This window comes from Eublepharis macularius, chromosome 3 (genome assembly GCF_028583425.1).
Source record: "Eublepharis macularius isolate TG4126 chromosome 3, MPM_Emac_v1.0, whole genome shotgun sequence".
NCBI classification, from domain to species: Eukaryota; Metazoa; Chordata; class Lepidosauria; order Squamata; family Eublepharidae; genus Eublepharis; species Eublepharis macularius.
Window position 1 is genome coordinate 136740806 of NC_072792.1, and position 24754 is coordinate 136765559.

At 44.2% G+C, this 24754-nt stretch overlaps 1 protein-coding gene across 2 annotated transcripts in view; it reads right to left on the reverse strand.

Annotated features, from left to right (window-relative positions):
- Nucleotides 1-349: 349 nt before the first annotated feature.
- The window catches only part of BBX (BBX high mobility group box domain containing), a 205500-nt gene continuing 181095 nt past the window's right edge, over nucleotides 350-24754 (reverse strand). For both annotated transcript variants that reach the window (XM_054973817.1, XM_054973816.1), the window contains 5 exons: nucleotides 23255-23393; nucleotides 21683-21831; nucleotides 20050-20169; nucleotides 18804-18996; nucleotides 350-5541 (listed from right to left, as the gene is read on the reverse strand). In XM_054973817.1, the coding sequence (XP_054829792.1) occupies nucleotides 5454-5541; nucleotides 18804-18996; nucleotides 20050-20169; nucleotides 21683-21831; nucleotides 23255-23393 (689 nt within the window). In that variant the 3' untranslated portion in view covers nucleotides 350-5453. The remainder of the gene's footprint in view (nucleotides 5542-18803; nucleotides 18997-20049; nucleotides 20170-21682; nucleotides 21832-23254; nucleotides 23394-24754) is intronic.

Below are 24754 nucleotides of genomic sequence, written 5' to 3' on the forward strand. Positions count from 1 at the left end.
TTTCTTTGATGTTTATGATGCTGGTTTTGATTAGGGCAAAGAAAACGAACACAAAGTATGACAAGAATTCTACAAAACCAAACAGTATGGGTTTTTTGGTACTATTTATATAGAAAACAATAAAGGGGGCTTTTAATAATTATTTACCATGGAAGTAATCTCATAGTCTGTGTCCACAATTTAGAATTTTACAGAAGTGTTTAATAGTGTGAGAATTTTTCATGCACAGGAAATGTCCTGTTATCACTGATGAGAAGGAAAAGCCCAGTGCAGAGAAAATACCTTTGCACGTAGGCCATTTATTTCTCTTCACAGAAAAAGTACCTGTGCACGGGGGGGGGGGGGGGGGGGATGCGGTTTACTGGATTGCAGCATTTCTTTTTAGTTACAAATAGACTTATTTACAGAACAGGAAGGAAAATTATGATGCCTCAACAAAAGTCATACAAGTGCTACACATAGCAGTACCAAACTGTATGAATAATGGTAGGTAGCTGTTTTCCGATTTACATTGTTCCCTCTACAAAACCACATTTTTAAGAAAATAAAACTGTAACTGAAAACAGAGATCCCTAGCTTGAAAAGAGTGCATGATGAATCTTGAAAGCAAACTGAAGTCAACTACAGTAGCCTTTAATAGAGGTAGCATTATTAGAATTAGTTGCAAAACAGAGTGTAGATGAGAGGCATAAATATACAATAGTAAAATGCAAATCCAACTATCATTATAGTCACCACATTTTGCTCTTCAGAGAATTAAAAAAATTATACTCCTTCCCTCCTTTCTGACATCAAGCTGGAATACTGCCCTTTATTTACTTTGATTCCCTACTTATTCACAATTCCCTTCCATTTTCTTCAGCATACTAACCTTTATATAATCAATAACCAAGGAGCACTCCTGAAAGTAAATACTTTCACGGTAATATTCCCAACTAAGGGTGGATTCAGACAACCAGTTTAATTTGCCAAATGATGATTTCAAAAGAGAATTCAGGCTATGTAGTTGCTTGAAGGGGCTCAATGTGAAATGGACTGTGCTGCCACAATAGTTACAGGAACAAAAATTTTGTATCCTGTTCTAATTTCACGTTGAAGAAAAACCATGCTTCACTTAAAAAGCCAGGTTGTACTCTATCTTAATAACATATACCATGTGCAAGGATTACTTCCATTCTAGAAGCTTGAATTGCACATGCAGTTCTGGCCCCAGTTCAGATACCTGCAAATACAGTAGCAGTACATTCTACTGTGTTTAGCAATCTTCTATCTATATGTATAAAATCAATGTATATATTCCCTTTGTTCCACCTGCTGTGTGGCTGGGAACAGCAACACCAGAACTATTTTTGTAGATCTCTAGCTATGGACCATGTATTTTATTCATCATGTATTTTATTTTAACAAAGCCTGAATCCCTCCTGAGGGATACACCATTAAAAAACCAAACCTAAGCATAATGTACCAATTGTTCCCCTTGTTGTGGTGCAATGTACAACTTTTGTGGGTTTGCAAGTGAATATGCAAAGCCAGAGACTATCGAGTGACTAGTTAAGCTATTTATAAAAAGTAGCAAATTCCACTGCCAAGTAAATACAGAACTTATAGGCAAGTATATCCTCTGCTGTTTATCCCATCTCTACCACACTTCAAGTCAATTCTGAAAATCATGGATTGAACTATAAGCTAGAAACAGAGTCAAAGAAAAGGTTCTTTTATCATAACTTTGGGATATCATATTAGTATAAAAGCACACTATATCTTTTCAAATAAATATATCCTATTTCTGGAATCACAATACAATCCAGGAGGGGAAAATACTGTTACAACAGCATAATATAAGCTCCATAAAATTTTACATCAGTTTTGGTCGTATCTGAAAAAAACACCCTAAAAGGAGAATCAAAATTAAATGTACATGTTAAATACTTTATAGAACTCCCCTTCCACCCATCTGATAATACAGTACTAACACAATTACATGAAAATGACACTACACTATCCTTTTCCTGGCTGATTCTATGTTTGTAGCATCAGATGCTATGCATATACCTCAAAACTATATGAAATATCAAAAGATCACTAAATAAATAGACAAAAACAAAGAGAATGGGATAGTGCTAAGTTTTATACGCGAAAAATACATCCTGACTTTAGGAAACCACAAGGATAAGGTTAAGTTGTTTATCTTATTCAAAATTGTTGTAAAAAAAGATGTACACAGGTTGAATTCTAGAGAATATACATAACTGCATAAATACTGGTCGCTTTTGTTAGGTTAGAATGAGTTTGGTGAACAGTACTGGAATAAAAACACCAAGTAGAGAACATTATATTTTGGTTCATCTGAAATATAAGTAAGGTGCAACATTTCTGTCTCTAGATGACACAAGTGGATGGACACAAGTTGATGAGTGACATTGGCTAGTATGCAAAAATACATGCCCGAGATTGATTTAAAAAATGAAATAGATTGATTTAAAAAATGAAATAGTGAAAAACTGGAAATAAAACAGTAAATTATTGTTTCAAAAATTTCTTGTGCTGTTTTTTCCCCTACCCTGAAATAAGATACCCCCATTCTTACAGCAAATCATTGAAATCAAGACATAATTAAGAGAAAAAAAAAAAGCCACAGGACACAATCCCCCTAGAGTTTTCCTGCAAGAACTCCCACTGAAGTGAATGGAAGCTCATTTCAATGGGGCTCTTACAGGAAAACTTCCAGGCATATTTTGTCCCTAATGAACTATAAAGCTTTGCAGGATTTCTGCTACACTCAGTGTCTAATCGCTTAAAAATTAAGCATATCTACAGAAAGGTTTATAATAATCAGAAAACACTCATATTTAATAAATTGACCCAATCCAGTCCCCTGTCTAAGGGATAGTCAATGAGGTTTAGGAAAGATAATCAAGGTATTAATCCACATAGAAAAAACTAGTTTTATGCTTCTCTTATAAAGGTACCATTCATATAAACAAATATTTTAGGAACATCATTGAAATTTAAATGGCAGAAGGATGATGGTACTTCAGCAGAAATACATTTATTCTAATGGATTCAATAGTCTGTATGTTGGTACCACGGCCAAGATGAAGAGGCTGCACAATAATATATTTGGATTTCAGCTACTTACAGTGTTTGAACCATAGTTAGTACATCATGGCCTCACACTTCCCAAGATCACCACAATATTATGTCCAGCAGTTTGGCATGATGGCAGCATTTTATTTTGGTAAAATAATTTAGAAAACATTAACAAAATCTAACCATTAAAAATGATGCCACATGGTCCAATGGCATAAGGAAGATTCTTCTACCTGAATTTTCTAAAAAGCATTTAACTTTTTTATTTCTTGTTGAAGTTGGGCTCTTCCTTCTCCCACCTCTTTAACATTTGTATCTTTGAGGGAGTCTCTGATTTTTACGTGGGGCCAAACTGACACATTCCTTTTAATCATCACTTGTTACAATTTGTGTGATCTCTTTGAGGTTATTTCTGATAGTGAATGACATACATTGGATACAACAATTAAAGGCTAAGCCAAGCACTTTTTAAGAGTCACTTTTCATATGGCTATTAAATCCAATTACAAAAAAACCCTAAACTTATCCTTTATCAACTCTGTCAAGTATAAATTAAGAAAGCCTGATAAAATTGTGTAAACTTTCATCATTTAGAGACCAAATTAATAAAAAGAGGGTCTCACTGAACTTAACACTATCACAAAATTCCACCGGAGAGTAAGACGACTTCATAGAAAATTATTGCTGGGGTCTGGTCAATAGCATTTGGTTAAGTCTTTGTGCTAGGCTGCAAAACATATAAGAGAAACAACTTGTGCTGTGGAAGAAGTACCCTGTGTTGAAAATGTAGCTTCATGTCAAAATTCTAATAAGAATTAACTTTTGCTGCTAGGAAACAAAATTGCCCAGATGTGTGTGGAAGCTTATGCATCCACATGAGTATGCCTAGATGGATGGGTAACTCTGTGTGCATATGGTGCCGTCATACACAGTTCCCCTCTCTGGTCCTACATCTGGGGCTGCAGAGGCAGACAGGTTCCCGAAACGTGAAAATGTTGCAAACTGGCTTTTCGAGAGGGCAAATGGGGTGGATTCAGTGTTGTCCACTCTTTCCTGCAAAACAACTGGTTAGCAGGACTTCCACATGCAGCCACGGTTGACCGTGTGTGCTGCTGAATCATAGGCAACTGGTATAAGCAAAGTGGTTAAGAAACTGAAAGAAAACGTTTTTAAAAAACCTGGACTCTGCCCTGGCATGAGATGTATGTATAGGAATAAGATACATTATATAATAAAGAGAAAGAATATGAACTGAAAAGTGAGCAGTTTGACAGCCTAAATTCAGTGACGTCATTCCCTCAGTTGTTGCTTACTTACTCAGCACTTTACCATTCCAAATGAACATTGGCACCTCATATAACCTATGAAGCCAATTTAGACTGTGCATAGTAATTATGACAATTCCAGTGTCTGTAAAATATTTACATCAGTATGTATGTCATTTGAAAAGATTTTTCAAAAGAGTGAAGTAATACTAAGGTCACTTCTGAACAATGTATAGTATTTTTTTCCTGCTTCACTGCTTTAGCTTCCACACAGTCAATTTAGACTTTTATCCAAAAATAAATGAACCACCCAAGGCATGAAAGACAAATCTGTAATCTGCAATATTGTTCTTATCAATATGTGAAACCTTTGCTCCAAATGAAAATCATCCTCATTATTCTACGCTTAATTAAAAAATCAAGCAAAATACAGCCTGTCAATATTTTTTTTTGCCAAAAAACTCTACCACCCTGGTGGCAAATACAAAAGTGCAGAACATCTGGACCATATGGCCGCGCATCCACCACCAACAATGGTATACCTGCCCACGCTTTCTTGGATTCTCCCAAACAGATTCTTAAATTCACTCTAAAATATAAATGTACGCATAACCTATAATATAAACCATCTTCAGAACTTAAATCTTCATGTACAAAAAGGACTAAGAATATCTAGTAACTAGTGCAGTGCATCAGTTTTTTCTCCTTTTTTGTTTTTTGTTTAGAGTAGCTAGTTATTATATGAAACTGCTTTCCCTACTCTTGTAGGCAGAACAGATGCTGTGTGAGCAACAGTAAAGTTTGCCTTCTCTGTGTAACTATGCACATACCATTTTAAAAACCTTCAGTAGAAAGCAACGCTCCAGGATCTTTTCATTTCTGTTCCTTAACAGAGAAATAACATCACTCTTATAGTAGATTCTGGGCCCCAAACCGGGGGAGCACTGGCCCAGGCTGTAAGTGAAATCTGTGCCATACTGAACACAAACCACTCATTTTCAGTCTATGGGTTCCTCCAACACATGGACTGACTAACATCCATTGGTAAAGACAAGGCTAGGATATTAGGTAAAGCACGTTTTACAATAGGGCAGAGCTTCACTGGTCAGCACAGGAAATAAGCACTGGAGCCTGAGACATTTCTTTTGGCTGTCCATCACGTGGGAGTGGTGCCGTCCTTGGAGTCCTACAAGGGAAAACAGATGAACGTTAATCTAGAATTCTTCTGACAACAGTTATGTTCCTGAGCCCATACAGAGACATAATCAGGGGTAGGGAGGGGTGTTTTGTTGTTGTTGTTGTTGTAATTTCCACTTCTATAACTATCCCTCACCCTACTTATCTATTCCCAAATAGTTACACAAATAATTTAACTAAAAACAATGAAAACAATTAGGATATCAAATATTGCTAAAAATCAAGAAGACAGAAATAGGTAAGCAATTCCTGCTAAGGGCTTGCATCCTAGCCTGTCTTCTTGCTTGTAGAAGGACCTCTACTTTTGAAAAGGAGGAGGACAATATTCGGAGATTTCTCTTCTCCCACACCAGACTTCCACACTGGCTCCCCATGCTGTTCCTGGGAGTCCAATGCAGTGACATAATTTCAACAGGAAGAGCAGGCTGCAGTGGGGGGAGGACTTCCTTTAATCTAGAGCAGTTGCAATCCACCCCCCCGCCCTAAAAAACAGGGTTTTTTTTAGCACATCTAACTTACACAAATTTGATCACAGAATTGCAGAAATGCCTGCAATAAATTTCACTAGAAATTTCTCTATAGGGAGGAAACCTCTACAGAGAAAGTGTGAACCTAGTGGCTAGCCCATATATTACTTATAGCAGGAGCAACTGCCATCAGGGTTTTTCCATAGGACTTGATGGGGCCAGGGTTAGAGATGGGGGGGCATGGGGGTGGTGTCAGGGATTAATGGCTTGACATCAGTGACACATCTTTCAAGAAATCAATGGAATGGTAAAACCACAGAGTTTTTGGTGATTCATAGAGAGGACTAAGATAACTTCCAGGGTTTCCCCCAAAGTGATCTTACACCATTTCTCAACGTTGATTTAAAAAAAGATTTTAAAGATTATTTTTATCCCACTGGCCATAACAGCAGTGTTGGGAACAAGCAGTCAGGGTGGGGGAACCCTAGGGGAGGGGCTTGGCAGCCCTTGGTGGGGAACATATAGGAGGCAAAATAGTACAGTAGCACCTTTAAGACTAACCAACTTATTTGTAGCATAAGCTTTCGAGAATCACAGCTCTCTTTGTCAGATGCATCTGACAGAATATGCAGTGCAGCCCATCAGAACTAAGGAAACAAGGGCCTGCCTCCTGCCCACTCCTCCACATCTCCCTAGAGCATTTAGCAGCAGAAGCAGCAGAAGACTGTTGATACTGACCTAACGCCAGATAGCTGACAAGCCCAACTAGTTTGTCAGAAAAGGCTTCTGCTGTATGGAAACAAAAGTTTCCTTTATCATACCACAAAAACAGACCTCATAGACTTGCTCTGTGACTTTGAGACAATATCTTCTTCAGGGTACTAGATTGAATGACTCACATTCTGTCTCTGGGTGCAGTAGAGAAAACTGGTTAATCTTTTATTGAAGCTACAATGCAAGAGGCAACACCAGCTTTTAAACATGAATGGCTGAGCTAGGCAGAGGAGGCACATATTCCCTCGGTTGCAGCTTCATATATTTTGGGAAGCCAGGAACTTTATTTAAATCAAGGGAAGACTGTGTGTTGCCAATTTTGGGGAACATGCAGCTCTGAACAAAAAAACGACTTCTAACAACAGCTCATCTCTGACAAGAAAGGAAGAGATTTCTAGAGGGCAGGCTTAAACAACCAATGCTGGCAACACAGCCTCTTGAACAATAGGTGAGATCCTTTCTTCTGGAGGAGCTGTTCTCACAGATGTCCCTTTTGAGGAGACCTGGCCACTGGGTGACTATGTTGTAGCACCACCCAGTTACCCAAGATGGCCAGCCTTATGCCCACCAAAAAGGGGGGAGAATTCTCAGCAAGAATTATGACTCCATACAGAAATTAAAAGAGGGATAGAACCAATGCATCCTTTGCATAATATTTATTATAAAAATAAAATAATCTAAAATAGCAGGCTATGTAACAGCATGAACAAGCATGGTTAAGTCAGAGCAGTCTCTTATGCATCGTTTCAGGCTCTCTGCCTCACATAACTCTAGTTCATCCTTCTGAAATCAGGAATCAGTAAATGTTCTCAAAACATTCCAGTTTACATTTTGCAATGGAACAGCAAAACACAGCAGAACAAGGCTGTCTCTCATTAACAGACATGTTGTCCTCAAAAGTTGTTCTTCAGAAATGTGGACAAAGTTCACTAGGCTATAGAACAGTGAAGGTTGAAGTAAGTCTGTCAAAAGTAAAAGGTCAATTTGGAAATCTCCTGAGGCCTAGAAAGGCTAAGAAATACTGGCTGCAACAGTGTGCAAAACAAATTTCCAACCTCAGTACTGAAACACCTCTACTCTCCTTGGTGGCATGTTCTCTCCCTATTTCTAAAGTCTTTCCCCTGCATATTTCTAGCACTCCTTCCCCCTATATACAGATGGGTATCTCTCAAGCTTGCCAACTACATGCACTGATTTTGAAGATTCCAGCTCTGACGTGAGCAGGTGTGGTATGAGCAAATAATAACTGAAAAAGATAACTGATGGATTTGAGAGAACCCACTGCAAGGGAATGCTAGCCAGAACAGTAAGCTAGATTCCAAGTAAGCTGCTTTGGCAATGGATAGTAGGCTATATATAGACATCTACTTTGTGGAGCCTGTACTTTCTCAAAGCTGTTGAAAGCCCTAAAAAGTACAAACATTTGCTCTTTGCTAGCATAGCCTGGATGATCACAACTATATGATATTTGGAAATTTACCCTCAATCACAGCGCTGTAAAGAGTTGAAAAGGAAACTGAGGCTGGTAGAACAGACCTCATTTTTATACTCCCAAAGACACTAAACAAATGAAAAAGGCAGAGTGTTCAAGAGGCCTCACATTATGTTCCATTTTTTACCTTTAATCTAGAAAATATGTGTGTGAGAAAGACAGATGCAGAGCTGGAAAGGGAGTCCTGCGTATCAACTTGTTTCAGACTTCAAGAATTGCACTTCAGTGTGTTTCCAGGTCTCCTTGAAAATCGTTGTGAAGGACAAGCTATGGTTTAGATTGGAAAAGGGCCATGCTTATGTCAACTTCCATTTTGAGACCATATAAACAGTGTTGCACATACTTGTAACTGTTGTTCATTGAGTGTCTTTTGTGCAGGTACACATTGGGACACACAGGCCAGCAGTGGAGAGGTTTTTCTAGGTTAAAATCTGTTGGGGGGGGGGGCGCTTGTACCCACTGCACATGTGCAGTAGGTACAAGCACCCCCTTAACCCATTGCACATGCGCAGTAGCGTTCCCGCTAAAACGAAGTTGGTAGGGTGAGCACCCCCAGATTCCCTCAGTTCTCCTCAGCCGCTGGAGAAGTAATAGAAATTAAATAACGCTCACAGCGGGGCAGGAGGGAGGGAATGTGTACCTGCACAGAAGACACTCGATGAACAACAGTTACAGGTAAGCGCAACACGGTTTTTTGTCGTTGTCCTTCTATGCAGTCCCACACTGGGAGTATAGTGAGCTACTCACCAATGGAAGAGGGTGTGAGTGATCAGCCAAACCGTGACTGAAGTACAGCTTTTCTGAAAAAAGAAGAGACCCCTTCGAATGGAAAGTCCTCAATCTTAGCTCTTCTATCTAGAGGGAGCACAGTACACTGGAGCCATGTGTGGCGCCTCATAATGATAACAGACGTCATGAAACAGGCAGAACAGTCAGTGGCATCCTTGCCGGCTGTCATCTGCTGCTTGGCCTCACTTTGCAATGCTGTCACTAAGGAATGCCTTTCTGTGGGAAGATCTTGAAGGTACACAGAAAGAGGTTGTAGGACCGCATAATGGTCTGATAGTGTGCAATCCTGAAGTTCACAGATGTGGAGGTCTTCCGCCCTATTACATCCAGTTTCCTGCCTTCTCGATCCACTGGGGCTGAGAGGAAACTGTGCTGATGGCACGCTTGAATCTCTTCTGCTACAAGGGAATATGATCTTGGATGATTAAAAAAGTATGGGCAGTCTTGTTATTCAAGCTTGTAGTACTTCTCTATTTTATTAGAAGTAGCCGGTGCCAATGACGGAGACTGCCAGATCGCTTGTGCCATGTCAAGTAAATCCTCCGCAGGAGGGAAAGCCACTGAAGCAGGAGACCTAGAATACAGTGCTTGCAGCGCCTTGCTCTTGGGTTTGGAAATGTTGAGCTCCAAAGCGGTCACCATTAGAACTGTCTGTTCCAAAAAGAGGATGATGAACCAGTGTCTCCCACGGCCTCATCAGGAGAAACCTCAGAAGCTAACATCCGACATGGAAGCAATGTCTTCTTCGTTGGAACCAGAAAATTATGGTAATGTTTGATGGGTTTGATAGTGGAACAGAAGGCACCGGAGCTGCTAATGCCGGATTGGTAGATTTTATCTGAACCAATGGTAACGGAGGCCACATGCGAGAAGGCGTGGCAAGAACCGAAGTTGATGGCTGATGTGGAGGAAAAACAGGTGCAGACTGAAACCAACTGACAAAGTCCTGCTAGTTGGTAATATTGCCCACTCCCAGAACTGACTTCCAAGGAGGGAGAGTCTGAGGGAAAGCTGTAGTGTGTTGAGGCCAGTGTGTTGACACTGAACGGTGCTGAATCGGATCCACCGGGGGTTGCTGTGGCCATTGCATAGCTACGGAATGCTGCTGGGGCGGTTCCATGGCAGCTTGTTGCCATGGCCATTGCGCTGACACGGAATGGTGCTGGACCGGTTCTGAAAGTTGAGGCAAAGACTGATCTGAAGTCATAGGTTGATCGTAGGGTAGAATCAAATCCATCAAATATTGTATCTGAGGAAACTTGTCATCCCCTTCATAGAAGGGGTGCGAGGTGGAGATGGAGTATGGAGTAGCTCTATAACCGCCTCATCTGGAATCGCAGGAGGTAGAGAAGATTTACCCTTCTCACTCTGGGATGTCGAGACCAAGTGCTTCTTATGCTTGGTCTTAGCTTTGGTCTTTTTGGGAGGGGATTCTGAAGCAGCCTGATCAGCTTCCCTCGGATCCCAGTTGGGGATTTACTCAGAACCTACGGATGATGTTTCGTTGGTTCCAAAGGTCGCTGTGATGGACCGGCCATGTTCAAACCCAAGTGAGGAGACTGCCCTGCCGCAGCAGATTTTTGCTTTGCAGGTTTCTCAGGGTTTAATAATGCTTTCTCCCACAAGGCAGCTTTTAAACGAGAAGCCCTATCACTCCTGGCCTTGAGAGTGAAGCTTTGACAAAACCTACAGGTTGGGACGTTGTGACCCCTCCCAAACATAACAGACAGAGATTGTGATTATCTGTTTGGGTCATCTTGGTCCCACACTTTCAACATTTTTTTGAATAATGAAGACAGACATTTTGTTGAAGAAACAAGTAATGAACGCTAGAACGAACCTCTCTCAAAGGCGGCAAAAGAACTGAGGGAAGACAGGGTTAACATACCTGTAACTTATGTTCATCGAGTTCTTCTGTGCCGACACACATGGGGTACTGCGCACGCGCAGGCCAGCCGCCGGAAGATTTTTTTACTGCTTTCCCAGCTCCGAAGGGGCCGTTTGCCGCGCGCCTCAGCGACCGTTTCCCGCCCAAACGGTCACATGCTCCTCCAGCGGCCAACGGCCCCTTCCCTCAGTTCTCCCTTGCCGCCGCTCATCCAATACACAGAGCCATAACCCCGACTAAAGACTAGAGCCATAGCCCAAAAGCACAGCAATCTGCGTTGGAGTTCACAGCGGGGCAGGAGGGAGGGTTGTGTGTCGGCACAGAAGAACTCGATGAACATAAGTTACAGGTATGTTAACCCTGTCTTCATCTTCGTTCTTCTGTGCCTCCACACATGGGAGAGTACCAAGCTTCAAACAATAAGGAAGGTGGGGTGAAATCCAACTCAATTTTATTATACAACAGGAAACAAGAACAACATATATACACATATACACATGTGGAAAAAACATACCAACCCCACAACATCCAACAAGTATAATTATATATAAATACACTATATACAGCGCCTCCACCTCCCCCATTGGAGCATATTAATCAGCATGCTCCTAGGGAAACAAGGAATGGAGGACGGCCCTAGCAACAGCCACATCCTCATTGGCATTTACATCAACAGCGTAATGCCGTACAAAGGTATCAGCGGACGACCAAGTTGCAGCCCTGCAAATATTAGCTAAAGGTATACCCCTGAGCAGTGCCGAAGATGCCGCCTGGGACCGTGTGGAGTGAGCCCTGACACCCAAAGGACAGTCCACCTTAGCCGTGGCGTAGGCCTTCACAATGGCTGTCACAATCCAACGGGACACCGTCTGTGCAGACGCCCTGCGGCCCTTGTCCTTCGCCCCGAAACACACAAAAAGGTAGGGACTGTTCCTGAACACCCTTGTCCTCTCCAAATAAAAAGCCAAAGCCCTCCGCAGATCCAAACTGTGGAGGGCTTTTTCCCCTTTAGTAGAAGCTTCAGGGAAAAATACAGGCAGAGAAATCTCTTGTGAAAGGTGGAAGGTTGACACCACCTTGGGCAGGAACGAAAGACACGGTCGCAAGACCACCTTATTCGCATGAAAGCGAAGGAACGGGGGGTCTGCCCTAAGAGCAGCCAGTTCGCTGACCCGCCTGGCAGAAGTGATCGCCACGAGGAATGCCACCTTGTAGGAGAGCAAGTCCAGAGGGCACGTAGCCAAAGGCTCAAAAGGGGGCAACATCAACCTAGCCAGGACCAGGGAGAGAGACCACTGGGGCACAGGGGGTGACACAGGCGGGTAAAGATTAAGCATCCCCTTCAAAAACTGGCGGGACCTATGGTGAGAGAAAACCGTGCAGCCATCCACCCGATCATGGAACGCAGAGATGACCGCAAGGTGCACTTTCAGAGACGCCACACTAAGGCCCTGGTCCTTCAGCTCGCAAAGATAATCCAAGACCATCCCCAAGGGGCTGTCCAGAGGCGCCACCTTCCTAGAGGCGGCCCAAGCCTCAAACCTACTCCACTTTGACTTGTAGGCACGCCGTGTAGAGGGCTTCCTAGCGTTCAATAGGACCCTCTCGACTGGCCCAGAGAAACCTAGGGACGGGGCCGAATCCGCCAAGCGGTCAGGTGTAGCTTCCCGGGCTCGTGGTGGAAGAGCTTCCCGTGTAGGAGGAGATCCCTCCGGGGCGGAAGGGCCACGTAAGCTCGGCCGGACATCTCCAGCAGCTTCGGGAACCAGAGCTGCCGCGGCCAGAACGGAGCCACCAAGATGCAGTCCGTGTTGTCCCTTTCCACCTTGCACAGCACTCTGGGTATGAGAGGGAAAGGCGGAAACATGTAATGTAGTCCCCGGGCCCAAGTAAATTGGAAGGCATCCCCAATAGAGAGGGGATCGCTTCCTGCCCGAGAACAAAAGATCTCGGCCTTGGTGTTCGCCGATGTCGCAAACACGTCTATGCTCGGGCGACCCCATTTCCGAAAGATCGGCCCAACGTACTTTGCGTTGAGCCCCCACTCGTGATTCAGCATGTGCACCCTGCTGAGAGTGTCCGCCTGCACATTGTCCGACCCAGCTACATGAATGGCGCGAAGCGTCACCCCATTCCTGATTGCCCATTCCCAAATGAGCGTGGCCTCCCTGCAGAGGATCATGGACACCGTGCCACCCTGTTGGTTCAGGTAATACATAGCGGTAGTGTTGTCCGTCTGCACCAGCACCTGATGGTTCTGCAAGATTGCTGTGAATGACATAAGTGCAAAACGAACAGCCCTCAGTTCAAGCACATTAATATGGAGACCCCTTTCTCTCTCAGACCACACATCCTGAACACATAGCTCCCCACAGAAAGCCCCCCACCCTTGCAGAGAGGCGTCCGTGGTCACGGAGAACTCGGGATGATGGAAACCAAATGGGGTCCCTTTAAACAAATTAATATCCGACAACCACCAGTCAAGAGAGGATATAACGGCTCTGGGGACAGAGAATTTAGCAGTCGGAGGATGCTGTAAAGCATTGTATCTCCTCACAAACCAATTCTGGAGCGGGCGCATCCGCAGCCTCGCAAAAGGGACCACCGGGGTGGCAGCAGCCATATGCCCTAGCAAGCATTGAATCATGCGCACTGGCTGAAAACAATTTCGTTTAAACAAGGACACCAGGCCCTTCAAGGAACGTGCCCGCTCTGGAGGCAACAAAGCCTTGGCCTCCAATGAGTCGAACACTGCCCCAATATAAGGCACAACACGGCTAGGTGTCAGCTTAGATTTTTCAAAGTTAACCAGGAGGCCTAAGCGTTCGCAAGTGTCTAGCACCAATGCCACATCTTGCAGCAGCTTAACCTCCGAGCCCGCTGTTATAAGCCAATCATCGAGATAGGGGTAGATGGTACAGCCCTGCTCTCGAAGAAAGGAAACCACAGGAGCCACGCACTTAGTAAACACACGTGGGGCTGTGGAAAGGCCGAAGGGGAGAACCTTGTAACGGAATACCCGCTGCTTGTAAACGAAGCACAGAAATCTCCTGTGCTCCTCCAAGATCCCCACGTGGAAATACGCGTCCTTTAAATCCAGGACAGCGAACCAATCCCCCCTCTTCAAAAGGGCAATTACAGCAGGCAGTGTGATCATCTTAAACTTGGTGACCTTTAGAAAGGCATTTAGGCCCCTAAGATCCAAAATCGGACGTAGACCCCCATCCTTCTTAGGGACTAGGAAGAACCGGGAAAAGAAACCCTTCTCAGACTCCACAAAGGGCACCTCTTCCACAGCACCCTTAGCCAAGAGGGTCCTAATTTCATCCTCCAGCTCAACCAAGGTATTATTCACCGCACTCAGCGGTGAAGTACACATCGGCAGTTCAGTGAATTCCAGCCCGTACCCCTTATCAACAATCGTTAAGACCCATGAGTCAGATGTTATTGACTCCCATTCAGACAAAAAAGGACTGAGTCTGTCCGAAAAGTTCAGGGCTGCCGCAGGGCCGGGTCTTCAGAACTGCCTTCCAGCCCCTTGCGGATCTTTTTGCTGGGGCGGAGGTTGAGACGAGCGGGGCTTGAATGGCCTACGCCTCCTGCCCTGGTGTTGCGCTGGGGTATACTGGCGCTGCGAGGTAGGGTACTGCTGATAGTACGGACGGGGTTGATATCTGCTGCGGTACTGGTAGGGATTATACCTCGAAGAGTACCGAGGCTTGAACGCGGACCTGTCCGCCGGAGTGACCCCCAGGGAGCGTGCCGTCTGCCGGTCCTCCTTCTTCTTTTTAACCGCCTCGTCAGTGGTGGTAGAGAAGAGGGAGTCACCCTCGAAGGGCAGACGTTCAATCTTGGCCTTCACCTCCTGCGGGAGGGCAGTCGACCGCAACCACGAGTGCCTCCTCAGAAGCACCGCTGACGCCATACCCCGAGCAGCCGTGTCAGCCGCATGACTCCCGGCATTCATCTGTTGTTTTGACAATCGTACTGCCTCCGTCTGCAGCAATGACACCACTGACTTCTTGTCAGCAGGGAGGTCAGCGACATAGTGTGCCAGCTTCTCCCAGAGGTAGAGCTGATAGCCCGCCATAATCGTTTGATAGTTGGCTATTCGGAGGGCTAACGCTGCAACCGAGTACTGACGTCTACCCAGTGCGTCCATCTTCTTTCCCTCCTTATCCGGTGGGACGGAGGAGGACCCCGACCTCTTATGCTGAATCTCCTCGGCTATCAGGGATGACGGTGGAGGGTGCTTAATGAGAGACTGCCATGTCCCCTGTTTAATCTTATACATCTGTTCGATGCGTTTGGACGTGGCAGGCAGGTCCGATGGAGACTTCCAGACCTTGTCGATGATCTCCTCCAAGCCCTCCAACATAGGAAAACCTACTGTAGCTGGGTTCTCCCCATAGATTCTGCACAGCAACTTGTCCTTAGTCTTCGGGACCACAGAAGACACGTCAATCTCCAAGGCCTTGGACATGCGGGCCATTTGGTCTGCATAAATCCGCAGGTCCTCAAAGGGAGAGCTGGTGGAAGGGCCAACATTGTCGTCTGGGGATGGCTCGGAGAACGACTCAGAACGGTAGCCGGACCCTGCATCCTCGTCATCCTCATCAGATGCTGGTGCTGACATTTCCCCTTCTGGGAAGGGTGGAGGCAACCACTCACGATGGCCAGATGACGACGGCCCCGGATCCGATGACCTGAAGCCAGGTGGAGCCCCTTTCCACTGGCACCGATAGGCCTCTGGTAGACCTGAAGCCTGTTGGTGACGCGCAGCCACGGACTGCTCGGATCCTATCCGCTCGGATCCGACACTCCCCTCGGACCAACACCGTTGGCTACGGGCAGAGTGTGCAGGCGACGGATCCCTAGTCACCGCTCGGATCCGACGACGCGGAGCTGGGCTCGATTCCGGTGTTGGCAAATGCCGTCCGCTCGACAAGACTACATAGGCCCCCGGTTCCAGCACCACTTCCTCAAGGAGAGGACGGTCAGGGGAGTCCAGGTGAGGTGATGGTGTAGGCGGGGACACCAGGACCACTTCCTCTGCAGAACGGCGCCGAGGGGACCGAGAGCGATGCCTGGTCTTCTTCTTCTTCACAACCGGCTCGGAGGAAGCTCTCGGAACCGATGCCCTCTTGGTCGACGCCTTCCGCGCAGCCTCCGGTCCCGGTGCTGCCGCAGGCCCCTCGATCGACGCCGGGGCTGACCTTATCGGATCCGATCCGCTCGGATCCGGTCTCGGAGCCGACCTCCCCGGTTCCGACCTCACCGATGCCGACTTATGTGGCGACTTCAACGACCTCGCCACCGAGCTTGCCCTCGACGCCGACTTGCTCGCCGGGCGGGATGCAGCCACTGACTTGGAAGAGGCCACAGAGCCCGCCCGAGACCGCCCCCCGGCATGGGTCGGGGCGCGGCCAGCCTTCTCCGCGGCTCTTGGCTTCTCCGCCTCGGAGGGCCCAGGGGCGTCCAAGACCCGCTACCACAGCGAAGCCTTGAGGCGGGCGGACCGTTCTTGCCTGGCCTTGTGTGTGAATCCCTGGCAAATCTTGCAAGTGGGGACTACATGTTCCTCCCCCAGGCAAAGCAGGCAAAGGCTATGCCCATCCGTTTGGGCCATTTTAGCACGGCACTGGGCACAGTGTTTAAACAGGGCCGTAGAAGCCATTCCGAGGGGCAAGCCAAAACGAAGTCAAATACAGTCCGGATCAATACACACCAAATCAGTCAGTCCAAATCACGAAGCAGAAGAAAGGTCGAGTCCAGAATCCAAGTCAAGCACGAAAAAAGGCAATCCAAAGACACAAGAAGCACGGAGCTACTAACGGAACGTTCTCCTCAAGCGGCGGCAAGAAGAGAACTGAGGGAAGGGGCCGTTAGCCGCTGGAGGAGCATGTGACTGTTTGGGCGGGAAACGGTCGCTGAGGCGCGCGGCAAACGGCCCCTTCGGAGCTGGGAAAGCGGTAAAAAAATCTTCCGGCGGCTGGCCTGCGCGTGCGCAGTACCCCATGTGTGGAGGCACAGAAGAACGAAGATGAATCTGGGGGCGCTCACCCTAGCAATTGTGTTTTGGCAGGAACGCTACTGCACGTGTGGAGTGGGGATGAGCGCCCCCCCCCAACAGATTTTAAGCTAGAAAAATCTCTCAGCGGCTGGCCTGAGTGTGCGCAGGCCCAATGTGGTACTGCACAGAAGGATGACAACAAAGTTGTAGTTTGCATGTATCATTTTTGTCTTTCTTAAATACAGGGATCAATACTCTCCCCATTATTGTTTAATGTTTATACGCGCCCCCTCACCCAGTTGGTGTGGAGTTTCAGACTTGGATGTCATCAATATGCTGATGACATCCAATTATATCAGATGATGGATAGCTGGCCCGACTGCCCGAGATGTCTTGGAGTGTGCCTTCGAAGATGTGACTGGGTGGTTGAAGCAGAGTCGGTTGAAACTAAATCCCACAAAGATGAAGTTCTTGCATGTGGGTTGGGGGTCCATGGGCACGGGACTCTGGCTCCTCGCTCTTGATGAGCACCGCTTGCGCTGGTTTCGAGACTTAGGAGCCTGGGGGTGATCCTGGATGCCTCCCTAACCATGGAGGTACAGGTTACAACGGTTGCCTGGTCTTCATTTTTCTATTTAAGACAAGCCTGGCAGGTTGTCCCCTACCTGTCGACCATGACCTAACGGCAGTGATCCAAGCAGCGGTCACCTCTAGATTAGACTACTGCAACTTGCTCTACGCAGGGCTTCCCCTGGGCCTGATCCGGAGGCTACAGCTGGTTCAAAATGCAGCTGCACGAGTGATTGCAAGAGTCCCAATCTCCAGTCCTGGCACCGGCCTCGTGGAACTCTCTGTCTGATGAAACCAGGGCCCGGCAGGATTTATTATCTTTCCACTGTGCCTGTAAGACAGAGATGTTCTGCCAGGCACATGGTGGAGGCTAGGTTGTGCCCCCGCCAGCCATACTGAAAAGATCTGTCCCGCACCCTATATATATATGGGCCATGCCTGAAATGCAGTATTTTACCGTTGCCATCTTGAGGAGAAGTTTTATTGTATATAGTTGTTTTAATTTTACTGTAATGTTTTATCTGTTTTAAAGTGTATTCATGTAAACTGGAATGTTGTACTCTGTCCTGAGCCTCCCTGTGGGGAAAGCAGACTAAAAATCTAATATAATAGATTTCATCTCATTCTAATTGCTTAATATTCAGGAGTTTAACATATTATAAAAATATAAGCAGATAAACCCAAAAGCCTAGTTAAAAGAAAAGCCTGGCTGGGCCCAGCCAACAAACTGAGATTTTACATGCAGACTAGTAAAATACAGTGTTTGAGACCACTGCTTCAGATAATGCATGGCACTCTCCAAGAATAGGGCTGTGGGCATCAAGTTAGTGCCTGAACACAGAATTCTGTATGCATATATACCAAATTTCTTTGTATCTTAATATTCAAAGGGGACTGCATTATAATAGGCTTTACACTGTTTCCTGATCCCTTCGGAACAGCTGAAAAGGCCCAGGCTTTGGCCTGAACATGAACAGGGTTCCTGAACATATCCACCAAATTTATCCTACTGTCTCAGTGTTCAAGAGAGACACTGTGTTATAAAAACTCAAACAGACTATTAGGCAAGTTAAACTTGGCTCTGCCAAAAACAAAATGCCAAAGGTTCATCAAGTCGTGCCAGATGTATCTACAGAAATATCCCTAGCTGGCTCATATATTTGCTGTTTAGTTTGGATGTTTATCTCAGATACAATAAAAAGATGTTGCAATGAAGGGATCTTTTCAGTCAAAACAGAACCCCCCCCCACCCACTAACCTGTGTGCATTTTCCATTGCTGCTACCTCTGCCAGAGCAGCTAGGCTAAAGAATGCAGATACCGATGGCATGTCTGGTGTAATACTATGACCTTCTTCTGATCCAGTGTTTTGTAAGGGTTCTTCACTGCAGTCTGTCCCTGTATTTGATGTTTTCTGAAAACCATCCTGCAGTTGTTCCTTTGGTTTCTCTTCTATAACAGAAAAACGTACATTTTTAACAACTTAGACTCTTAAAGATGTAACAATTGAAGTCTTATTTTTCTCCTTGGTTTGACAGATCGGGGGAGAAGATTTGCATGGTGCCTCTTCCTTCTCTGAAATGAGACTAGTTAGAACACAGGATAGGTTTTCTTCATAACTGTCCCCTATCCTCTAATCTACAGAGATCTTCTGATGACAACTGACCTTGATTGGCACAATAACCTCAGCTGCAAGAAACCTGTGAACAGAGTTCCCAAGATCTTGACTTCCATTTAAAAACAGCTGCAGGCCACTCTCCTCGCTACTCTGCACCCACTGTGTCCAAATCTAAATGACTCCCCCCTCTGTGGGGGTAGCATTTGCCTCACTGGGGAAACAGCTGAGGCTGAGGAGAAGGGCAGAATTCAGACCGGAATAACAGTAAGAATAAGAAGTGTTTTAAAAAAATCTTCTACCACTATGGCCCTAATCCAATATGGGAGCTCCCATGGCTGCTTGTAACTATAATTAAAGGTGCTGGAAGATCTGAATAAAAATTGCCTTGGTGTAACTGCAGCCCTAATTGGTATATTTTTAAAAATAATTCTCATAGTTTTTAATAGTGTATATTGTGTGATATTTTTTTAGCTATTTTAACGGTGTTTGTAGGGTATGATAAGAGCTTGTTTTGGCAGAGAAACAAACATATTTATAAAAATACATTTAAAAAAATAACAATTACCATGTGACACTAAAAACGCTTGGTATAAAAATACTCTTAGCACTTATGCAACATCATAACTTCTAAATTAATTCTAATCATATTACAAAAGTTTAAATTTTCTAATGGTACATATAGTTTATCAGTTTTACAATAATGAGATTATTTGTATATATCGTAAGATGCATTTGCCCTAGTTGCTTCTTATATATTCTGCTTCCTTGAGCTCCTTGTTCTAATTTCTTAACATAAAACCAAGCTCTTCTTTAAATGTTTTACACGACCTGTTGAATTTTTTAGGTCTGCCCACAACCCCCCCCCCCCCAATTTGCACTCTCCTTACCTAAAACTCCTCCTGCTGGTGAGACTCTGCCATCTGCAGTCCGGACCAGATGTGTGATCTTGGTTTTCCTCGCTTTTCTCTTCTGGCTGCCAACCAAGGGTTCTTGCATAATCGCCAACTCTGGAGCATTTAGGAGAGACAAAGAATTTTTATTCTTCCATGCTATCTCATTGTGGCTTTTTTTTCCTTCTGAAAATATGGCTGAAATGGAACAAGCCATAAGTGTCACTAGCCATATGAGCAATACTCTTTTGGTACTAGATACAGATGAAGATACTATCAGAGCTCTTCTAAAGAATTATTCCATTGTTACTTACATTTTGAAACAGGATCTATCATTGTCAGAAAAGTTAGCTATCAATCTCAAATTTGGGGTATGGTTGTAGCTTTGTGTTGTCTTTGGCTTGGTTGTTACCCCAATTTAGGACATGAATACAGACATGTTAATGCTAGGCCCAGACTTCAGAGAAGAATTTTAAAGATAACAGTAAATATATGTATTTACTGTTTCCATTTTTTTACAAATAAAAACAGTAAATACATACATTTTCTTTGGCTCCATGTCTACTGTGGCTACCCACCCCTTTCCCTATTTTACAGATGATCAAAAGTGATAGCACTGACCACCTGCTAAGCAGTCAGTGCGGGGAAGAAGGAGACCTAGAATGAGTACTGCCTTCTCCCCCTTCCTTTGCTAGCAGGTGCCTGGCACTACCAAGCAAACAGCATTGATCATCTGTCAGGAGATGAGCATAATGTGGCTGCACAGAACATGCAGAGTATCATCCTCTCTTTGTTCTTGTACTACAGAAGTTCTACATTCAGAAACCTGTTTCTGTTTCTTTATCACTTTCTGTGGATCAAACTACCTCAAAATCTGCAACTGTGTGCACATGCGTCTATGCTGGATTCTTATTCTGTAAGTAATCTTTTTATAATTTTTTGAGAAATGCTGGACACAATCTAGCAACAAGCTAGTCAAGACTATGCCCCACTAATGGTAAGCAAATTTCCACAGTTGGGCTTTTAAAAATGCATTCTGGACTAGACATAATACAGCAAAAGTTATTGTGATGAACTCAGTCCCTTGCTTTCAACGGGCCTTGATTAGGCCCAGTATTTTAAAGACGCACCTAGCTCCTAAGCTCTTTGAAGTGTCATCTTGTGTGAATTTTCTATCAGCCATATGAGGTAGTTTGTTACTGTTTATGTTCCACGAATGAGATCTTAGGGATGAAAGGAACACCTCCTCCCCTCAATCAAGGGCTACCCAATGGACCCCAAAGCAACCTTTCCTCATTCTAGAAGAGGAAAAAATGAAGTTTATAAGTAGCAATAATGATAAAAGTAAAATGCTTTTTTTGGAAGCTTTTGCAATGAAAATGTTAAAACTAGTTTCTCTTAAAAAACACTCTGCTTTTCAGAGATATAACATGCTGTCTCTTCATTCCCACCCACACCAATGGAAAAGCATTTAGCTGAATGTGTGAAAATTCTGACAAGCTAGGGGGGAAAAATCTATACTGCAATTGGCCTTATATATGCTTATGTTAAATGAAATAGGATTGCAGCACCTTTAGACTGAACACTGCAGCTTCTATGGATTAGTAATACCCTGAAGAGGGTTTCTTACCTTTGTTAGATTTTGGCTGATCTGCTGAGCAGTTACCAACCTTCTTCTTTTTTCTTGGTACAGATGCACTTTTCCGGTCAAATGAGACTGGACTGTATTGAGGAAGGCTATTGAATTTTTTCTCAAATTCCTCTTCCAGCTTTGCTAAGCTAGAGAACAGAAGGTGGGGAAATTCAACACAGAATAGATTAAAATGGATTTAAAACATAACGGGTTACAAATGTCAATACAACTCAAATTTTATGTCCTCCTAACACAAGTAGGCAAGTCTCCTGAACTAAAATTGCAGGATACAACTCACTTGCAAGTAGAGTTATGCACATGGAAAACGATTCCCTTAAAGCTCAGACTGATCCTTTTAGTTTCTTTCCAACCCTTAGCCTAGTGCACACATAGTACTCACATATTGCAAAGTAACTGGCTCTTATGACAGGAGGTCCTTTAGAAATTATCTATTTAATTCAAAACATTTCTTTGCTGCCTTTCCATACAACCACAACAGTATTGCCAGCATTCAAGCCTTGGTTTCTGTCAGTAAGGTAGGGGGAGGGTCAGGGCCCTTTCCAGGGCTAGTTTGGCTTTTGAGACCAGCAGTAGCCACGGGAAAACTTAATCCCATACAACTTGCATCACTCATCCAGGCATGGCTACTTGTTACTGTACAATAGGAGTCACCTCACAAAAGCTGGTGTAGTGTAGTGGTTAGAGTTTCAGTCTAGGATCTGGGGGACCGAGGTTTGAATCAACACTGGGGGCAATTCAGATCTTGAAAACCAGCATGAGGAAACAGAACCAATCCAAGTGCCAATACAACAAGATCACAATCTGGGTAAAAGGAACAAAAATGCATTCAAAACCTTTCTCTTGGTGTCTAAGAGGGAAGGTGCCAAGTCATCTCAAGGAGAGAGTTCCATAATGTAGTGCTTCCAATGAGATCTTAGTCAGCACCTACCCACTTCATACCAGAAGGCAGGGGTACTCAGTGAAGGGTCACTCCATATAATGGGCAGTTTAATAAAGGAGCTGGAGGTGATGGCCTTTCAGACACTTTGGGCCAAAATCATATATAGCTCTAAAGGTCAAGACCAGCACTGTGAACTGAACCCAGAATCAAACTTTCTACTGAATAGTAATGATGATGATAAGTGGCAGCATTTATTTAGTGCTTTCAGAATTAAAGTACTTTACATACATTATCTTGAAGTAAAACATTGCTGAGGTATGACCCTCATAATATTCTGTCTCTTAAGGAAATGCTAATAACCGTCAATAAAAGCTCCTAATTGCCCATTATTGCTTCCAGGCATCTATTTAGCACATCCACCAACTGTACCATCTAACATAGATGGAAGAAGAAATATGGCTAGGTAGGTTCTCCAGAGCCCCTGTCTTTTGGTGCTTACACCTCTGAAGATGCCAGCCACAGCTGCTGGCGAAACGTCAGGAACTACAATGCCAAGACCACGGCAATACAGCCCGGAAAACCCACAACAACCATTATTTCTATTAACTTTAGAACTAACTTGAAATGGACTTGCATATGTATAAGAGCACGTGTGCTATTTCACTTACCCTAAAACCATTTCTTCCTTTGGTTTAGGTTTTTTAAGCTTCTTGTTTCCACTTGTCCCACCTGGGGAATATGCCCAATTTTCTTCATTCCAGCATCCTTCGTGATCAGAGTTGCCACCTTTTCCTGAGCTTCGTTTCCCTAGAAGTTATTAAAAACATACACTTGTAGTGAAACAATTTTATTGCATAAAGGCTGCTATGCTGGGATTTGCAAAACTCCTGTATAGTAAGTTGTCATTTAACACTGGAAATGCTAAGCAACTGCTAATGTATTACTACAATTGTGTAATTAATTTAATCACCCCAAATCTCAAAAGAACAAATTTTCCCAACCCATCAATTTTTGATCTGACTCACATTCTGAACATCACAAAGTTTGAGCTTTGTTTTGAAATGCTGTAAGGTGATCATGGTACTCACCAGTGGAACTCTGCAGTTCGCAGAGAGCCATATTTACAATTGCCCTCAATCAAGAGGGCCACATTTACTTCCATTCCTGGCATGAGGCCTGCAGCTTAGGGAGGCTTGCAGCATACCCATTCTTCTGGTGGCAGCTGTTTCAAGGTGGGAACCAACTACCAGCCACAAGCCCTGCCATGCAAGAGCCTTGCTCAGTTACCTGAAACATGTGGCAAATACCACACTGGTGAACATGCTCAGAAGAGCCACAAGTGGCATGTCAAGCCGCTGACTGCCTATCACTGGTATTCATTATCATTAAACATAACATTACAATACGCAAATCTGCTATATTTTTTTCACATCAGAATCTCAAAAAAAGATGACACATCCTCTTGAATGAGAGTAATAGAAGTATGATGAACAGATTGGCTACAGCACAGGACAATTAGGTATCAGTTAATAATCCTGCACAAAGATCCTTCTATATCTATGCATCTGCTGACAATAAACAGGATCTAGCTTGAACATAGTTGTGTATTTTCAGCAGTCTAACTGTATGAGGTGTTAGGATGAAGCTTACAGATTCTGCAGGCTGGGCTAGCCTCTACCAGAAAAAACCTCTTTTAAAGCTGTCTATTCCTGTAGCCATCACCAGATTCCCCCCACAGCAAATTCCAAATTTTAATTATTTTATTTATATATTCATGTTATTTATCCTTTTTACCACTTTTCCCACTGAGACCCAAGGCAAATTATACAAGGCAAATCCATATGATCAACAGCTGAGACATCAAGATAAAAATAACAGTGCAAAAGATTAAAGCAGTATTTCCTTTCGTTTGTCCTGAATCTACTGCACATCCGCTTCATTGGATACCTCTGAGTCTTAATATTTTGGGAAAGGGAGAAAACATTCTCTCTGCCTACTCTCTCTACCCTGTGAATAATTTTATAAACCTCTATTATGTACCTCTTCAGCAGACTGTTCAGCCTTTTCTCATAGGAAAGTAGGATTTGAGTACAGTGGCACCTATTTTCAGGTGTTCAAGAGTTATGATGACTCTCAAAAGCTTATATGAAACTGGGATCAAAATCCTG